The sequence below is a fragment of the Urocitellus parryii genome, chromosome 2, assembly GCF_045843805.1.
Source record: "Urocitellus parryii isolate mUroPar1 chromosome 2, mUroPar1.hap1, whole genome shotgun sequence".
Lineage (NCBI taxonomy): Eukaryota > Metazoa > Chordata > Mammalia > Rodentia > Sciuridae > Urocitellus > Urocitellus parryii.
Genome location: NC_135532.1, coordinates 46,159,119 through 46,179,865, shown reverse-complemented (window position 1 = coordinate 46,179,865; position 20,747 = coordinate 46,159,119). Strand labels below are relative to the sequence as shown.

At 32.8% G+C, this 20,747-nt stretch overlaps 1 protein-coding gene across 1 annotated transcript in view; it reads right to left on the bottom strand.

Annotated features, from left to right (window-relative positions):
• The window catches only part of Vwa8 (von Willebrand factor A domain containing 8), a 396,504-nt gene that overhangs the window by 283,053 nt on the left and 92,704 nt on the right, over nucleotides 1-20,747 (bottom strand). The window contains exons 11-12 of the mRNA XM_077795206.1: nucleotides 20,063-20,197; nucleotides 19,898-19,975 (exon numbers count right to left, since the gene is read on the bottom strand). Coding sequence (XP_077651332.1) covers nucleotides 19,898-19,975; nucleotides 20,063-20,197 — 213 coding nt within the window. The remainder of the gene's footprint in view (nucleotides 1-19,897; nucleotides 19,976-20,062; nucleotides 20,198-20,747) is intronic.

Below are 20,747 nucleotides of genomic sequence, written 5' to 3'. Positions count from 1 at the left end.
GAATACACTAAGATTAACTGATTTAAACTATTAAATTTGCATTAAATATTAATTATGTCCATACCTATTAGCATAATACTGCATAAATATTGTCCAAACACAGAATGTGAATAACTTTTAGGTCTTAGAATAGAAACAAAGACATTTACAGAGTCTAAGCACGCTCAGGGAGCAGAACACAGGGCATGAGTCCAACATTCTTCAGTGTCATTTATGTTTGATCTTAAAAAGGCCTCTCGTTATACATATATTGTAAAATTATTTGTAAACTCTCCCATGCCTCTTCCTCAAGTTTTTTTAAAGAACTATTTTTAACCTGTCACATATAAAATAAACGTTTCCTTTTATGTATATGATAAGATATTGATATTACAAGCCTATGTTACTCTGCTATTGATAGGAAGTTGATTTTGAATCTAGCTAAAGATTTATTTTATTAACATAAAGCAAAATTCTCTTCTTGAAGCTAACCAGTAATAAAATCCACTATCTTACTAACAACCAACTCAACTAAAGATCTTAAAATAATACAGAAAGCCAAGGTCAGGGTAGGTGCGAATAAGGCAATATATATATATATAAAATTAAGATAAGCAACCAAATGTCATTCTACTCTCTCTCCTATTTTATATATTATATATATATATATATTAGAAAACTAGAAACATTGTTTCATAATGCCTTTGCAACTAGTGATTTGTGAAAATGCTTTGAAGCAGAGAGAAACTAGACAGATTTAAAGGACTAAAAGTAACCAGTGAGACTAATACATCATCAACAGAGTGTGTAGCATGGAGGGAGAAGTTTGAAAAGGCAATCGTGGGACACCCGGCAGTGGTTCTCAACCCTGCTTTGATTTTTTAATTAAAATTTAAAAACACTGAAGTCCAGATCTCATATAATGCCAATTACTTCAGACTCTTTGAAGGTAGGGCTTGGACAGGGAGATTTTTCAAATATCCTTGAATGATTCTAATAGGTAACTTCATTGATGGAGGGCTCAGAAGTCCAAATAAAGAGTTTTTTGGCCAGGCATAGCAGCGCTCACTTATAATCGCAGTGACTCGGGAGGCTGAGATAGGAGGATTGTCAGTTCAAACCCAGCCTCAGCAACTTAGCAAGGCTGTAAGCAACTCAGCAAAACTCTGTATCTAAATAAAATATAAAGAAGGGTTCGGGATATGGCTCAGTGGTCAAGTGCCCCTGGGTTCAATTCCAATTACCAAAAATAGGAGTTTTTAAAATTTTATTCTAAGGATAAAAAAGCCATTCATGTATTCTAAGTAGGGAAATGACATAATCCTATTTATATTCTTAAAAAGTCACTCTTACTACTCCCTAATGAGTGGATTATGGAATGCAACATATTCTAATTAGATATCTACAAATGTAAAAGTGAGACAAATGATGTGTTCTTTATAACTGTAAAGTAAAATTCCTTAAGACAAATGTGTTTTGCACCAAAGCCTCAATAATGGGTCCAGGGATGATGGACTGGAGTCACAGGAAATGTCTGTAAGTTACCCTGAATTCTACAAAAAGCAAGTAAGGTAAGACTGGTAATTGGCGTGAAGAGGGTGGAGAAAGTCTAAGAAGTGTGCCATGGCTTTAGTACTTGATAACTCTTTTGACTGATTTAATGTATCCCTTTTGTCACCATCCTTACAAAACAAAAAACTGCTTTCTTGAACTGCTCCTCCATGGGAGACATTGTGTAGCAGGAAGCCAAACACCTGCTTACTAGGCGGGAAAATTGGAAAGTGCTAATGGATTTGGGAGTCATTAAAGAAGAGTCTCTTGTCTGAGGCAGCACAGATAATAAGCTTCCAAAGATTTAAAAAACAAAATCCTTGCACTTAAAGGACAAACTTTATAATCTACCCACCTTTCCACTTATGTGACAGCACAGTGGAATCCTCCCCAGCAATCCTCCCCAGAGCAAGGATGCCCGCCTACAGTCACCTAAATCTGGGAGCGTTTAAGAAAACCACAGGAAATGAACAGAAAGCACCACAGGAGCTGAGCTGTCTAAGGTCATTCTTCAAGTTATTATCTTTTAACAGGAGTCAATAGAGCATAAAACTGAGATTTTAGCAGCTTCTACCACCTCAAATCACATGATACTTCAACTACAAGTCCGGAGACATGAGTTCAGTTCTATTAAACAGTGCTCTTTCCCTTCTATGTCCTTTTGGCTCTATCACTATGATTCCCACCAAAGGCTTGCACTTCAAACAGTTCAGAAAGCCTTGCCTCTACTATAAGACCAACTTGAAAATCATTAGTAATGTTCTATTTAGAAAGTGGTATGGATCCTGAATAAAAGATTTTTATAATAAGAGGGAAATTAAAAAAAGCATGTAGGACTCATACAAGGCAACAAGGTGATATAACTGAAAAGCATACATTCACTTCTTATTTTCAAAAATGGATTGTATACATAAAATATATGGCATTTAAAAAACACAAATTTTTAAATATAAGTTATATACTTAATTATTTTCTTTAGAAAAGATGAATGTTTATACATATATAACATCATCATTAATCTTACTAATCTTTGAAACTCCTCATTCTTATAGTAGTCTTAAATAACTATAAAATTCTGAGTCTCTTAAAAGGTTCCCCTAAGACCTCTAATGGAAATTATTGTAAAGTACATTTAATACAAAATTTCAAGGGTGATGATCAAGCATACCAGTTTGTTGTTACCAATATCACTACAACTTCATTATACTATGCCCTTATCCTTGGAATTAATCCACAGAGAATTCCCAAATTCGAAATTCTTTCCTTCTCAGAGATTATGGATCATCAGGAATGGTAAAAGAAATACCTTTCAAACTAGAGTTCCTTATTTAGTAGGATTTCTTGGTCATTTTTCTTCTGTTTTCTCCCTTGGGCTAATGGACTTGGCTTTGTTTGTAATGTTTATTTTTATACACATGCCAAAGCCCTCCTAGTGAGCTTTTACAAAACTAATAAATATCTCATGGTAACTAAATTCGTTAAGATAACACAAAGATATCCATTTACCCCCACCCCCACCCCCCAAAAAAGTATATTGCTTCAATTAAGTAAGAAGCCAAGTGTAGACTTTAAAAGGAATTTAGGCCATCAAGGGCCCTGGCATCAGATAGAACCCATGGACTTAAGATCAGGTCCATTCCCATGAACCCAGATGCTAGGGCTGCCCCATTGACAAGTTAGGTCCTATAGACTCAGGCTCAAGGCTTGCCAAGATCAGGTCAGCTCTCATGGACCTAGGATCCAGACCTACCCACCCGTTGACTTACGCACTGACTACTGACTCAAAGATTCAACAGCAAGACCATCCAAAACCCCACTAGATTGCCCAAAGAGTCTCCTGCTGAAGTGACTACAGAAGGGTTTTTCCTACCAAAGTTGTCTACAAAGATATAAAACTCCCCTTAGTCTTAAAGACACACATAGGCTGAATGTCAAAGAGAATGGTGGGGGGGAAGGTAAATTGCAAATTGCAAATTGCACACGGCAAGCTAAAGAGAGCAGCAATGACTCCACTTATATCAGGGGGGGAAAAAAATCACCTTTAAATCTAAAACTCCTAAGAGACAAACAAAGTCATCATACAATGATAAAGGAGTCAATTTATCAAGTGGATATAGCAACTGTAAATAAATGTACACCATACATGGGAGAACCTAAATTTATAAAGTAAATTTTTTTTTTATAGTATTTCTGTCTTTATTTTTTTTTTTCTCTTAAAAGGTTCCCCTAAGACCTAAGGCCAGAATTTCTATGTACTGATGTTAAATTATATAAAAATAATCCCATTTTCCCATTTATAATAGCATCAAAAGGGATGGCAAGAATAAATTTAAATGAGGAGGTAAAAGATCAATACATGAAAATTATAAAGCACTGAAAAAAGAAACTGAAGGAGAAACACACAAAAAGGAAAGATATACTATGTTCATGAATTGAAAGAATTAATGTTGTTAAACTGTTGACAGTACCCAAATTGATCTACAGATTCAATCCAATTCCTTACAAAATTCTAGTGACATTTTTCATAGGAGAAAGCACAATCCTAAAATTCATATAGAATAATAAAAGACTGTAAATAGCAAAAGCAATCTTGAGCAAAAACAAAACTAAAGGCATCATACTAGCTAGTATGATAATAGCTTCAGGTCTACAGCCATCTGATATTTGACAAAGGTGCCAAAAATATATTTTAGAAAAAGCACAGCCTTTTTAGCAAATGGAGCTGGGAAAACTAGATAGCTATATGTAGAAAAATGAAACTAGACTTCTATTTCTCACCCTGCACAAAACTCAAATCAAAATGGAGAATATCATGCTAAGTAAAATAAGCCACACTCAGAATTCTACCCAAAGGTCGACAAAGAGGAATGAAGGGTATAGGAGCAGGGATAGGAATAGGAAAGATAGTGGAATGAATGTGACATAAATTTCCTAGTCCATATTTGAAAATACCTAAGTGAATTATATCATCATTTACACCCACAAGAATGGGGTCCTAATTAGAAAAGGATATAATATATGCTTCTATAGTTTTATCAAAATGGATTCTATTGTCATGTATAACTAAAAAGAACCAATTTTTTTAAAAAAGAAAATCATGGGTCAAATATTTCCTCTCATACATGGAAGCTATAGTAAAATAAAGAAAAGTGAGAGGGAAGGATATGATAATATAAAAAGAAAAAGAAAATCAGTAATATAGACGAATCAAGAGACAGAGTGAAGGGATAGGTAAGGGGAGGCAATGCAAAATGAATTCTTGAAAATCATTTTATGTGCATATATAAATATATGAAGTTTCTGCACAGCAAAGGAAACTTCATTTTTATGCATAGGTAGAAAGAACCAATCATATAAATTAATAGATAAGTAAAAGGAACTCTAATAGAGTAGAGGAAGTAGAATCAGAGAGGGGAGAAAGGACAGGAGGGAAACGGGGGAGAGAGGAGGGGGTTATGAACAGAAATCGAATTCTATGCATGTATGAGTTTGTCAGGATGAAGTGAATTACTATATATAAAACTATAAAGCTGTAATAAAGGTGCTGGGGCTGTAGTTCAGTGGCAGACCACTTGCCTAACACATGTGAGGCAATGAGTTCAATCCTTAGCACCACATAAAATTAAACAAATAAAATAAAGGCATGCTGTCCATCTATAAATATGAAAAAAAATTGTAAAAGCTTTACTAAAAAATATAACAAAAAGTACATAGGTAAATCATGATATTAAATAACATTAATTATTGAATTACCATGAGAAATCAAATTTTAAAGATGAAGCAATATAGAAATATTTTTATATAAAATTAGGGGAAAGTACAAGCAAAATGAAACATGTGCCTTCATTTTCATAATAAATATGTAAAACATGTTAGTTTACATGTAAAACTGGAAGAGAATATTCAAAATTGAAGCCAGGTGTTGCATTATAGTGTTGTATTAAGGGTGATTTATCTTTTCTTCAAAATTCCTTTCTGCTATTATCATGATATTTATAAAACTTTTAAAAAGGCACACAGAACAAAAAAATGTAATTCTGCTATTAAAAATTCTAATTATATTGAATATGCAGTCCTAAAGGGAAGAAAATGGAAGATTAACTTTACTAACCCTAATGAATACAATGAATAAACTGCAAGAACTGCCACAGAAAAAAAAATAAATAGTGATTTAAAGCCCTAGAATCCTGGAGAAGCTGTTTGAAGTCTGGAGCAGTGGTTTACGCCTATAATGCCAGTGACTCAGAAGGCTGAAGCAGGAGGATTACAAATTCAAAGCCAGTCTCAGCAACTTAGCAAAGCCTTGTCTCAAAATCTTAAAAAACAGGCTCGGGGTGTAGCTAAGTGGTTAAGAGCCTCTAGGTTCAATCCCCAATATCAAGAAAGAAAAAATAAAGTTTTAAAAGCTGTTCTATGTACGTTATCCAGGTGTACCGGCACACAGACTTGGGAGGCTGAGCTAAGATGATCACAAATTCTGAGACTACTTTCAACAATTTGGAAAGACTCTGTCTCAAATTTTTTTTGAAAAATAAAATTAAAATTACCAGTGATGTTGCTCATTGGTAAAGCATCCCTGAATTCAATCCCCAGTACCCCCACACCAAAAAAAGTGTTCAATATATAAAAGATTTGAATATCAAATTGGAATTGTTTTACAAAAGCAAATATAAAATTTGCTGATTTACAAATGACAAATTTATGCAACAGAAGAGTTTCTTTAAAATGAACTTTTATAACGTTCTATCAAAATTAATCTATAAGACACATTTTGCATCTTTAGAATATATAATTATCTATAAGTTTAAAAGAGTATAAAGTTAAATCACCAAATATCCTGTCTTTTCAATACATAACTTCTGTGCTATGTCCTTTCACATGTAGTCCAAGCAATCTACCAAATAGCTTAAAATAAAATGTGCCATTACACTCACCTTTTGATATTATCTCTCAAGATGAAAGACCAAGATGTTTTACAAAGTTTCAGTAATAAAAATAAAATACTCATGGGATGGAATTGTATCATTTCAAAACAATCTTTAATTTATGGAAATTCCATCAATCTTCTGTTCTATTGTTTTGGTTTCTAGAGGCAAGCAAATATGAAAACAGACCATACTAAAGAACAAACTGTGATGCAAAAAGAACAGTAGCATTCTAAAGCAAATCAAGCTAACTTGAAGGATAGCATTCCAAATCAAACAAATGGTACTTCAAGAGCCTCAACCCAGTTAGTGCCAACCTCGCAGTGAGGCTCTCTGCTGCTGTTTTTAAAGATGTATAATCTAGCAGGCAAGAAAATGTTTTGAAAATTAATAAATTATGTGCTGTATTTATAAGCTTTGACCTTAATCTACAGTAAGCTTAAGATCTTTCTTACCCTTCATTTTGAAAGTCAAAATATTTCATTTTACTGGCCTATTTTGAAGAATTAATGAGTTAATTAATTAATTACCTTCTAGTAAAAAACTTTGATCACTTCAAAGAAATCGCCAAAAAAATTATTAAATTATCAAAAAATATTTTTGAAAAACGTAAGGAAAAATATTATAATTTGAGAATGACATGAGTCTATCTCAAAGTAGGGCCTCCTGCTTAATCCTATAAGAACTGGTTACTTCTCAAAAGTCAAGAATTGATGATGATATTGTCAAAATAGCCATACGTAGAAATACTATACATATTTAATGCAATTCCTATTAAAATTCTAATGACATAGAAATGCAAAAAGAGTCATAACATTCATTTGGAAAAATAAGAGACCCAGAATAGCCAAAACAATCCTCAGTGATAAAAGTAAAGCAGGAGACATCACAATACCAGATCTCAAATTATACTAAGGAGCAATAGTAACAAAAACAGCATGGTATTGGCAAAAAAACAGACATAAAGACCAATGGTACAGAATAGAAGACACAGAGACAAACCCAGATAACTACAGTTATCTCAGACTAGACAAAGGTGCCATAAACATACATTGGAGAAAAGATAGCCTCTTCAACAAATGGTGCTGGGAAAACTGGAAATCCATATGCAACAAAATGAAAATGGACCCCCTATCTCTCACCCTGCACAAAACTCAACTCAAAGTGGATCAAGGACCTAGGCATTAGACTAGAAACACTGCTACTACCAGAAGAAAAAGTAGGCCCAAAATTCCATCATGTCAGCTTAGAAATCAACTTCCTCAACAAGATTCCTAAAGCACAAGAAGTAAAATAAAGAATCCTTCTTCACAGCAAGGAAACAATCATGAAGGTGAAGAGAGAGAAAACAGAATGGGAGAAAATCTTTGCCTCAGATAGAGCATTAATTTCCAGAATATATCAAGAACTCGAAAAATTTAACAACAAAAGAACAACCCAATCAATAAGTGGGAAAAGGAACTGAATAGGCACTTCACAGAAGAAGAAATATGATCAATCAACAAATATAGGAAAAAATATTCAACATCACTAGCAATTAGAGAAATGTAAATTAAAACTACACTGAGATTTCATCTCACTCCAGGCAAAATGGCAATTATCAAGAATACAAGCAACAATAAATGTCGGTGAGAATGTGAGGAAAAAGGTACATTCAAACATTGTTGATGGGACTGCAAATTGGTGCAACCATTTTGAAAAGCAGTAGGAAGACTCCTCAGAAAACTTGAAATGGAACCACCATTTAAACCAGTTATCCCACTCCTCAGCATGTACCCAAAAGACTTAAAATAGCATACTATAGTGATGTGGCCACATCAATGTTTACAGCAGTTCAATTCACAATAGCTAAGCTACAGAACTAACCTAGATGCCCTTCAATGAATGAAGAGATAAATAAAACGTGGTACATATACACAATGAAATATTATTTAGCCATAAAGAAGAATGAAATTATGACATTTGCTGGTAAATGGATGGAACTGGAGACTACCATGTTAAGTGAAATTAGCCAATCCCAGCAAAGCACCAAGGTGCACACCTGTAATCCCAGTGGCTGAGGAGGCTGAGACAAAAAGATCCCAGGTTCAAAGCCAGCCTCAGCAACTTAGCAAGGCCCTAAGTAACTCAGCGAGACTCTGTCTCTAAACACAATGCTAAAAAGGGTTGCAAGTGTGGCTCAGTGGTTAAGTTCCCCTGGGTTCAATCCAAGGAAGGAAGGGAGGGAGGAAGGAAAAAAGAAAGAAAGTGAATATCCAATCCCTGAAAACCATGGGCCAAATGTTCTCTCTGATATGTGGATGGTGACTCACACACAATAGATTTGTGTTGGCAGGGGGAGTTCACCAGACAGGATGGGGAAGTGGAGGAAAGGGAGAGAAGACAGGAATGAAGAAGACAGTAGAATGAATCAGAATTAACTTTCCTATGCTCATGTATTCACACGGCCAGTGTAACTCCACATCATGTACAACCAAAAAAAATGGGAAGTTATAGTCAACTTATGTATGATATGTCAAAATGCATTCTACTGTCATGAATAACTAAAGAACAAATAAATTTTTTTAAAAATCAGGAATTGATCAAAACAATTATTCTGCTTTTGTAAATTATGGAATGTTGTAAATGAAGAAGCTACTAAATATTTTTATGAGAAAGTTGATATAACTGCTTGAATAATCATATCTATTTGATAAACATAAAAGTATATGACCTACTTAAAATATTTAAGATTTACCATATCTCCAAGATGGTATATATTCAACAGAATATCTTCTTCATACCAAACACTAGGCTGTGGTCTAGCCCAATGGTTCTCAACTCTGATAGAGCCAATATCCTCATTTTATAAAGAATATTTCATAATATTTGCCTTACAACCCTTATCATCTCAGAAAAAAAATCCATAGACATATAATGAATTTTCTACACACATAATTTCAAATAAAAATTTAAGATAATGTGTAAACTTTAGTACAGTGAAAATAACTCATTAAGAAATAATTCACTTATTCTTGTTTGTATTCTTAATAGCCTCAATTCTGACTGAGTGAGATGAAATCTTAGAGTAGTTTTGATTTGCATTTCTCTAATTTCTGGACATAATAAACATTTTTTCATATATTTGTTGATTGATTGCTTATCATCTTCTGAGACGTGTCTGTTCAGTTCCCTTACCTAGTTATTGACTGGGTCTTATTGTGTGTGTGTGTGTGTATGTGTATGTGTGTGTGTAAAGATTTTTTGAGTTCTTTTTATATCCTAGAGATTCATGTTCTATATGATGTGCATGTGGTAAAAATTTGCTCCCAAAATGTAGGCTCTCCTATTCACCTCACTGATTGTTTCTTTTGTTGAGAAGAAGCTTTTAAGTTTGAATCTATCCCATTTATTGATTTTTTTATTTTAATTCTTACACTATAGAAGTCCTATTAAGGAAGTCTGGGCCTAATCTGATATGATAGCTATTTGGGCCTACTTTTTCTTCTAATAGGCACAGAACCTCTGGTTTAATTCCGAGGTTCTTGATCCACTTTGAGTTTTGTTTATGGTGAGAGACAGGGGTTTAATTTCATTTTGTTACATATGAATTTCCAATTTTCCCAGTACCATTTGTTGAAGAGGCTATCTTTTCTCCAATATAAGTTTTTGGTGCCTTTGTCTAATATAAGATAACTGTAATTATGTGGGTTTGTCTCTGTGTCCTCTATTCTGTACCACTGGTCTACAAGTCTATTTTGGTGCCAATACCATGCTGTTTTTATTACTATTGCTCTGTAGTACAGTTTAAAGTCTGGTATACTGATGCTACCTGCTTCACTCCTCTTGCTAAGGATTACTTTAGCTACTCTGGGTCTCTTATTTTTCCAGATGAATTTCATGACTGCTCTTTCTATTTCTATGAGGAATGTCATTGGGATTTTGATTGGAATTGCATTAAATCTATATAGTAGTATGGTCATTATGACTATTAATTCTGCCTCTCCAAGAACAAGGGAGATCTTTCCATCTTCTAAGGTCTTCTTTAATTTCTTTCTTTAGCATTCTGTAGTTTTCATTGTAGACGTCTTTCACCTCTTTTGTTGATTCACAAGTTTTGTTTTGTTTTTGTGTTTGTTTTTTGATGCTATTGTAAATAGTATAGTTTTCCTCATTTCCCTTTCAAAGGATTTGTCACTGCTATACAGAAATGCCTTTGATTTATGGGTATTGATTTTATATCCTGTTACTTTGCTGGATTGATTTGTTATTTCTAGAAGTTTTCTGCTAGAATTTTTGGGGTCTTCTAGGTATAGAATTATATTATCATCAAATAGTGCTAATTTGAGTTCTCTACCTATCCATGACTCTTTAAATTCTTTCATCTAATTGCTCTGGCTAGTGTTTCAAGAACTATGTTAAATAGAAGTAGTGAAAGAGGCATCCCTGTCTTGTTCCCATTTTAGAGGGAATGCTTTCAATTTTTCCCCATTTAGAATGATGTTGGCCTGGGGCTTAACATAGATAGCTTTTAAAAGGCACACTCATATATTGCAAATTGGTGCAGCCAATAAGGAAAACAGTATGGAGAATCCTTGGAAAACTGAAAATGGAACCACCATTTGACTCAGCTATCCCACTCCTCAGTCTATTACCAAAGGACTTAAAAACGGCATACTACAGGGACACAGCCACATCAATGTTTACATTAGCACAATTCACAGTAGCTAGATGCCCTTCAGTAGATGAATGAATAAAGAAAATGTGGTATATATACACAATGGAATATTACTCATCATTAAAAGAGAATAAAATCATGGCATTTTCAGGCAAATAGATAGAGTTGAAGAATATAATGGTAGTGAAGTAAGTCAATCCCAAAAAAACAAATGATGAATGTTTTCTCTAATATAAGAAAGCTGATTCAAAATGGGGAAGGGGGTGTAGCATGGGAGGATTAGATGAAATCTAGATAAGGCAAATGGAAGGGAAGGGAAGGGAGGGGCATGGGAGTAGTAAAGGAAGTGGAATGAGATGGACAGTATTACTCTAAGTACATGTATGAGGACATTAATGGTGTGACTCTATATTATATACAACCAGAGGTATGAAAAATTGAACTATACATGTTTAATATGAATTGAAATGCATTCTGCTGTGATATATATCAAATTACAATAAATTCAAATATATATATCCATATATATATGGATATATATAATAAAAAGTGAAAAAAAGAAATAATTCCACAAATATATGGACACAGCTAAACCAATAAACATAATGAAGTCAGGTGTTCATAGCTAAATGTAGAATTTAAATTAATATAAATATTATTCAGATTGATACAGGTGTCTTTTATCAATACTATTTCAGTGATCTGATCTTCCAAAATGATCAATATGGTGGGCAGATAAATAGTGTGCCCAACTCACAGTAATAGCCATATCCCAAAACCCAGAGCCTATGAATATGTTATCTTACATCACAAAAGGAACATTGCAGATGTGATTATATTAAGGATCTTAAAACAGGGAAGAGTATCCTATGTTATCCATGTGGACCCAATCTTATATAATGTGAGTCTTTAAAATAGGAGGACTTTTTCCAGCTGTGAGCAGAAAGATAACAGATTGAGGATTTAAACAATTAGAGCGGGGTCACTCTAGAAGTTTGGCAAAGGCAGAGGGAATTCTTCCATAACTTGGGTGTAAGGAAGGACCATCTAACCATGACTTAAAATCTAGATGCAATGAAAGAAAGAATTCAATCTAACTGTAAACATCTTTCTAATTTTACAGTGCAAAAAACAATAATCATAAATAAAGTCAAAGGGCAACTGACAAATTGAGAGAAAATAAGAGGCAAGTATCCCTAAAATATTAAGAACTCAAAAGTTAAAAGAAAATGATGAAAACTTAATAGAAAAAATGGGCAAAAGACAAGACAATTATTTAAAAAAGATACAAGAATAGCCCTTAAAATCAGATCCTATGCTATGAATTTTATCTTCATAAAGCTCTCATAAAGTAAAAACACAGAAAAGATGTTCAACTTTCCACCAAAGAAATGAAAAATTACTTTGAGATAACATTTCTAATTATCAGATTGACAAAACATTAAAAATTTTGACAGTCTACTCTGTTGGCATTGTTGGATAGAATGTTGTTGGCATTGTTGTACAAAAATGGCACAATGCTTATAGAGAAAAATTTAACAAAATTTGACAAAACTAAGCATATCTATTAACCCAGCAATCCTACTCCTAGGAATTTATCCTGAATATATGCTCCTAATAACATGAAATTATATACACATAAGTTTATTTATTGCAATTTAATGTGTAATTACAAAGTATTAGAAACAACCCAATATTCCATACAGAGGCTATTGATTGAATACCCTCTGGTTTGTTCACATGATAAAATAATATGTAGCTATAAAAAAAATGAGAAAGATCTCTATGAAAACAACAACAAAAATAACTGCCTTGGTTTACAATTATATTACAAAATGGCTAGAGACAATAGCATTTGAAAACTTCATATTTTAACTAGCCATCTATTAGGTGTCCATGAAGGGAACAAAGAGTTAACTGAATAGCACATGTCACTGCTGTTAACTTGTACAGGTCAAGGCCTTGGAGGGGAGAAGCAAAAGAGCACTGTGTGCTAAACAACAGAACTTCAATTTTAACTTGCAAACTATGAAAAGTGATTTAAAAATATAAAGCAAGGGGGAAATTAGAAAGAACAACAAATAATAATAGGAAAGATAAATTGGACAAAACCCAGGCTGAAAGTGGCTGGAAAGCTTAGGAAGCTATTGTTGATAAAGCTTATGAAAACAGTCGACTTTGGAAGTAAAGTTCCTATGGAATAAACAAAAACACTGACATAAACACAAATAAAAATGTGATAAAGTCTTTGGCAGTTAAAAGCAGCAGACTACTATCTTTGATAAAATAAAGAATTGGAGATGCACATTAGTTGGGAGAAGGAAAAAATGTATTTGGTTTCAGTTTAGCTATAAAAAAAAACAACTTCTCTAAGGAGCCAAAGATGACCCTAAGACTTCAGCATGTTTTAGACCTTGATTACTTACATTAAAAGACCCATATGCTTACTTACTCTTAAATTTTTGATTGGATTTGATTTAGCTTTTAATCCAAATAGTATTAAGGAGATCTCAGAGCCAGTGTATTTATGATGGTCTCAAAAGGAATCTGGAAATATGCCCTTTTCTGGTTGTGAAGGAAAGAATAATAACTTGTATTTCTTTATAACTATGAAATCACTGGCTTCAACACTAAAAAAAGAATAATCAGTTAAAAGAATCTGACCTAACACTTGAGTCAAATGATTGAAAATTTTTATAGCCTATTATAAAACTTATTTTACTGCCACAAATTTGTGTTAAAGCTCTGTTTTCCTTCTGCTTCATATGAAATCCAGTTCTAAAAATAGTTAAGTCTAAAAATAAGGCAAAACCCACAGATTAAGTGTAGCTTTATGCACGTACAAATAACAAGGAAGTCTCCACATCTTCTAGGAAAACAGATGGTGGATCACTTGTTCCCACTAAATTCTCTACATTGGATTAAACCTCTGGAATACTTTCATTAATGTAGACAACATTATTATTAAAACCAAATTCATTCTTTAATTTTTTAAATTCCATTGTCCCAGGGAAATCAATGAGCTTTACCAAAAATTTGTAAGTGCAAGCAAAAACGTCTTACATTTGATCTCACAATATAAACCCAGTTGATTATTCAAATCACAAAATCTGCAAATGTCAATTCAAGGCCCAACATTTGCTTTGACTCATTTGTGGAAAGAAGCAATAAAGAGAAAAAAAATTCATCTCCAGACTATGTTACAATTATTATATTTCTCTAATCCATTCCAAGGTCTATACTTAATTATTTTTCTCTGAACATTTTCTCTGAAGATTAATGAACATAAAAGCAAAGTGGAAAAAGAGGATTGTTCAGGATATTCTATTAGTTTGCTTATCTCTCTACTGTTTCTCTGATTCTTATAAGACATCTATAAAGCCAACAGGGTATGTGCAAAGGGCAGGCAAAATATTCTCATGGAAAACTTATGTACCTTTCAATTATCATCATCCATGTTTTCTAGAGACAGAAGATTGCTAAGATATAATTAAGTGACCTTATTCTGTGATAGAAACTAGAAGAAACTGATTTTATGAGTCAGAAGTGTGTCAGGAAACAGAATAGCCTGATATCAACTTGTATCTTCCTGATCATCCATCCATCAACAGACTGAATAGGAGAGAAAAAAAAACATTAAAATAATTTTTGTGAACTCATTGTCATTCTTAAAAAGTATGTAAAAAAGGGGCTGGGGTTGTGGCTGAGAGGTAGAGTGCTTGCCTAGCATTCGTGAGGCACTGGATTCAATCCTCAGCACAACATAAAAATAAAATAAAGGTATTGTGTTCACTTACAGCTAAAAAACATAAATATAAAAAAAAGTATGTAAAAAAGAAATCTGTTCTTCAGACTCTTAAACTAAGCCTTTCACATATTAAGATAACATCCTCAATGGAAGGGTACATTTAGTTTTTTTTGTTTGTTTGTTTTTTGTTTTTCAGTGTAGTTAAGAGATTCTGAATTTCTGAATGATCAGATACACCTCACATACATTTTTCCTTGGTTCATTCCCCCATCCCCCATCCCTGGGGATTAAACCCAGGGCCTTGAGCATGCTAGGCAAATGCTCTAGCACTGAGCTACATTCCCAACCCCTTGATTCTTTTTTTTTTTTTTTTTAATGAACAGCAGGGTGAGGTAAACAAACATTTCACAGCTCAAGCATATAGTATAAAAATCACCATAAACTGATTATAGAAACCCAGCACAGGAACAGTACTGTTTGAAAAAACTGATAAGGTATACAGATTATTTCCAGCTTTCATTAGAATGAAAGTTTTATTTTAATGTGAAGAAAATATTCACGTTCATAAATTTATAAACAATACTAAGATAGAATGGAATCAAACAGAAAAGAAGTATTTTCTTCAAAATGTCTTGTCCATATAAGTTCAAAGCAATGGCAACTGAAGGTAAATTAGACTCTATTACTTAAAATCTTAATTTGTTTTTCAAAATATACTAATGATCAAAGTTTTCCCCATTGATGTTTGGCAGAAAAAAATATTGTTATTGGATATCAGAAAGTTGACAGGGAATAGGTTGGTGAAAAGAGAAAGTGCTGTCCTCAGATTATTTCTGACATGAACTATGGAAGGGGAAATAAAGATGAGTGAGCATACAAAGACAACTTTCTTTTCTTATGATCTCTGCCAAAGAAGCATGATTATGTAAAAGGTCAAGGTATTTATCATGGCATCTTCCATAGATTTATTAAGAGATATATCCCCTCAAATATCCTTACTTCCTATTTTAAAAAATCTAGGTGACCTAGAATCAATTTATAAAAGCTCATTTCAAAATATATTTGGGGGGATCCTCAAATTCACAACCTGTTATAGAATCTAAAAATATATTTTCTTTTTCCTATACTTTACTTTAAACATACATGGGGTCCTTGATAGTTTAAATCTCTTTGCCTTAACTCATTCTTCTTGATTTCATCACCTTCACATATGATTCTTCACAGACTTCATCTTTTAAGATGACAGTGATTCTTAGTAAATATTTGAAACTTTTTAAGTCCTTCAATCAGTTGATTGTTTTAATGACCATAACCTCCTTTTTATGCTTTTGTATTTATTGAAATATGATAGTGAAAACTATATAAAATAGTAGAGGCATGGATTCACCACAGCTTTATAAAGAGACAGTGCTTCTCTTTTGTTTTCCAAACTGTTTTCAATGCAAGTCAAAATCCTAAATGGTACTTGATGCTCAGAATGGGTTAAATTAAGCAAAGGAAAGGATTAATTTTAGGAAGAATCCTTACATGGACCTTTATAACATATTCCTGTACTTACAGCCCCAAAGTTAGGAGTATCATGTAACTACAATTCCATCTAAACTCTGGCCAATTTAGTAAGTAGGCACAAACTACCTTAAAGCCATATGAAAGGAATATTCTCAGTAGAATAATTTGAAATATGAGCAATAAAAAAATTTCTGATTTAATGCCACAAAAACTAACTAGTTTCAATATTATTTTTTAGAAACAACATTTTTAACATTAATATATTTAATGTTAGAAACAATTCAAAAGAATAACCTAATGACTAAAGAATAACCTAAAATCACAAAAGGTATCCTAAAATGTAAATAAATAGTATCACATTCACTTTCAAAATCTTTCAAAGAATAAAATTAAACTCTGCTTTAAGTAAGAAGCTACCAAAATCAACCAAAGATTGACTTACAGCATCAAAAAATTAGCAGGATAAAAATATGTTAGGAGAGATCATCACAAAAAAATACATGGCAGAAAACTTCACTCTGTAAGAATACCAGCTGTAGGCTTGCTTTTTCTCCATACTATGTGCAACATGTACATCCACCAAAATAATCTATTCAAAAATACCCTGGAATAAATGTAACCAAGGAGACAAAGATGTATACACTGAAAACTGAAAAACTTTTGCTGAAAGATATGAAATAAGATAAAAATAAATGAAAAGACAACCATATTCACTGATTGAAAGACTAAGCTATTAAAATGACAATATTATCCAAAAAGAGTTGCAGACTGAATACAACTTCTCTCAAAATATCAATGGCATTTATTTTTACAGAAATAAAATAAAACATCTCATAAAATTTATATGGAATCTCAAGGGACCCTGAATAGTCAAAACAATCTGGGAAAGAAATAACATAAGTAGAGGTCTGACACTTTCTGATTTCAAAACTTAACTATAAAACTACAGTAATTAAAACAGTGTGGTATTGGCATAGGATAGACACATAAATCAATGGAATACAAAGCTTGGAAATAAAACCTTACTTTTATACTCAACTGATTCTTAACAAGAGTGCCAGGAATTCCAATGGAAGAAGAACAATCTTTTCAACATTGGTGCTAGGAAAACTGGATATCCAAATAATAAAAAATTAAAGGTAGACACTTGTCTTACACACTATACAAAAATTAATTCAAAACAGATCAGAAATCTAAATGTACTACAGAAAACAGTAAACCTGTTAGAATATATGGGGAAATCCTGGCCACTGAGCTGAATTTATTGAAAATAACACTAAAAACATAGGCATCAAAAGAAAAACGACAAACTGAACTTCAATAAAGTTAAAAACTTTTGTGAATCAAAGAACACTGTCAAGATGATCAAAAGACAACCAGCAGAATGAAAAAAATATTTGCAAATCATATATTTGAGAATGGATTCTATTTTTAGAATGTATAAGGCTGGAGATGTGGCTCAGTGGCAGACTGCTTGCTTAGCATCTGTGAGGCACTGGGTTCAATCCTCAGAACCACATATAAATAAATAAAATAAAAAGGCCCATCAACAACTAATATATATATATATATATATATACATATATATATATACATATACACATATATATACACACACACATACACACACACACACATACACACACACACATACACACACATATATAAAGAATGTATAAAAAACTCCAATAGCTCAACAAAAAAAAAAATCAACCCAATTAAAATGTGGGCAAAAACCTTAACAAGAATAAGCATTTCTCCAAAATATACAAATAGCCAATATGTATACATAAAAAGATGCACAACATCATTACTCCTATGTAAATACAAATAAAATCCACAATGTGCTATCACCTCACCCTTGCTAGAATGACTATTATAAAACAAAAACAAAAGCTGAATATAGGTGTCGAGGATGTCATGCATTGTTGGTCAAATATAAAATGGTACAGAAAATGTGTAAAACCACTTATTGGTGCCTCAAAAAGTTAAACAAAATTACTATATGCTTCAGCAATTATATTCTGAAGTATAAACTAAAGGAATTCAAAGCAGGAACTCAAGCACATTTTTGTACACAATCGTTTTTAATAGCCATTAGATAGAAATAAGCCAATGTTTTATCAAGAGATAAATGCATAACAAAAAGTGATAGATACATCCAACAAAATATTATTAAGCCATAAAAAGATCATAATTCTTAAACACACTATACCACAGAGAAATGTTGAAAATATATATAAACTAGACCAAAAGAACAAAAATTTTGACTACTTATATGAGGCACCTAAAATAAACAAATTTATAGGGACAGAAAGTAAAATAGAGGCTAACAGGATCTGGGAGAGGTGTAGGGTATCGGGAGCTATTGTTTATTGAATATAAAGTTTCTGCTTGGGATGATAAAGTTCTAGAAAAGAAAGTGGCAATTATTACATGACATTGTCAATGTACTTAATGCCAGTTAACTGTACATATATAAAAATGACTAAAATGGCAAATTTTAGAGAGCTATCCCTCTCCTAGGTCTATACCCAAAAGACTACATGACACAGCCACATCAATGTTTATAGCAGCACAATTCACAATAGCTAAACTGTGGAGCCAATCCCCTTCAGTGGATGAATGGATAAAAAAAAAATGTGGCATATATATACACAATGGAATTTTACTCATCAATAAAAAGAGAATAAAATCATGGCATTTGCAGGTAAATGGATGGCACTGGAGAAGTTAATGCTAAGTGAAGTTAGCCAATCCCAAAAAAAACAAATACCAAATGTTTTCTCTGATATAAGGGGGCTGACTCATAGTGGGGTAGGGAGGGAGAGCATGGAAGGAATAGATGAATTCTAGATAGGGAATAGGGGTGGGAGGGAAAGGGAAGAGTCAGGGGATTAGCAAGGATGGTGGAATGTGATAGACGTCATTATCCAAAGTACATGTATGAAGACATGAATTGGTGTCAATGTACTTTTATACAACCAGAGATATGAAAAATTGTGTGTACACATGTAATAAGAATTGTAATGTAGTCAGCTGTCGTTTATTCTTTAAAAAATCAATTTAAAAAAGATCAATGTGGTTGGATCTTGTTTTTGGAAATCCATTCAACCACTTGGTCTTTTTATTGGAAAATTTAAAATATAAAAAATAAATAAAATGGCAATTTTATGTTATATATATTTTATGACATTAAAAATTATAATAATCCACTCAGTAAATACCTAATTTTCTTCCACAGCAGCCCAAACCAACTTCATTTATTTCCAAATAACTAGTAAATGTACTCTGTGTATGTGTATGCATACACATAAAATGAATTTTTTTAGTAAAACAGATCTCTGGTATGTTACACAAAACAAGTATCCTAGAATGTACTTTCAAAAGCTCCAAATAAGTATAATTATACTCTAACTTGATTGCTATTTTAGTTATTTATCTATATGAATATTCAAAATAGGTAACAACTACTAATAGGCCAAACATACATGTTTATAGTTCAAGTGGTAAAGATGAATATTATACCTGATATAGCATAATGGGTTCTATGTTGTATCCTAAGGTATCAGCAAAGTTCTTGGCAATGACTGTTTTTCCACAACCCTATAAATGGAAACACATCATTCAAAGGATGAATCAAAACAAGAAAAGCCAGGAAATAAAAGTTTGCAAAAAAGCTGCCATTCTTACCTTTCCCCCAATTAAACATATGTCCTTAACCATATGAGATTGCATCATTTCAGCCAGTAGCTGCTTATGACTTAAAGTCCGTATGAATTGGTCTGATGCACAAGATTGACCAAATGGTCTGGTCCCAGCTGGCACCTGCAAATTAAAGAGGGGTAGATAAAATATTCATATGCTTTTCTCAAAATATTAGCAACTTAAAGGACATAAGTAGCTGCCACATAAAAGCTCCCACATACACAATTAATAATTCCTTCCTCAATTCAAAGTTTGTTTTGTTTTATTTTTTGTCTTTTCAGTACCAGGGATTGAACCCGGGGATGTTAAAGTACTAAAACATATCCCAACCCCTTTTATTTTTTTATTCTGAGAAAAGGTCTTAATAGGTTGCTTAGGACCTCACTAAGTAGCTGAGGCTGACTCTGAACTTAAGATCCTCCTGTCTCAGCCTCCTGAGATGCTGGGATTACACTTAGTTATAGTAGCTATTGATATTTTGGAATTTTACTCAGCAATAAAAGAGAATAAAATCATGGCATTTGCAGGTAAATGGATGACATTGGAGAAGATAATGCTAAGCGAAGTTAGCCAATCCCAAAAAAACAAATGCCAAATGTTTTCTCTGATATAAGGGTATAGAGCAGCAATTATTTTCCCATTCAGAGATCTGATGATCTTATTATCCAAC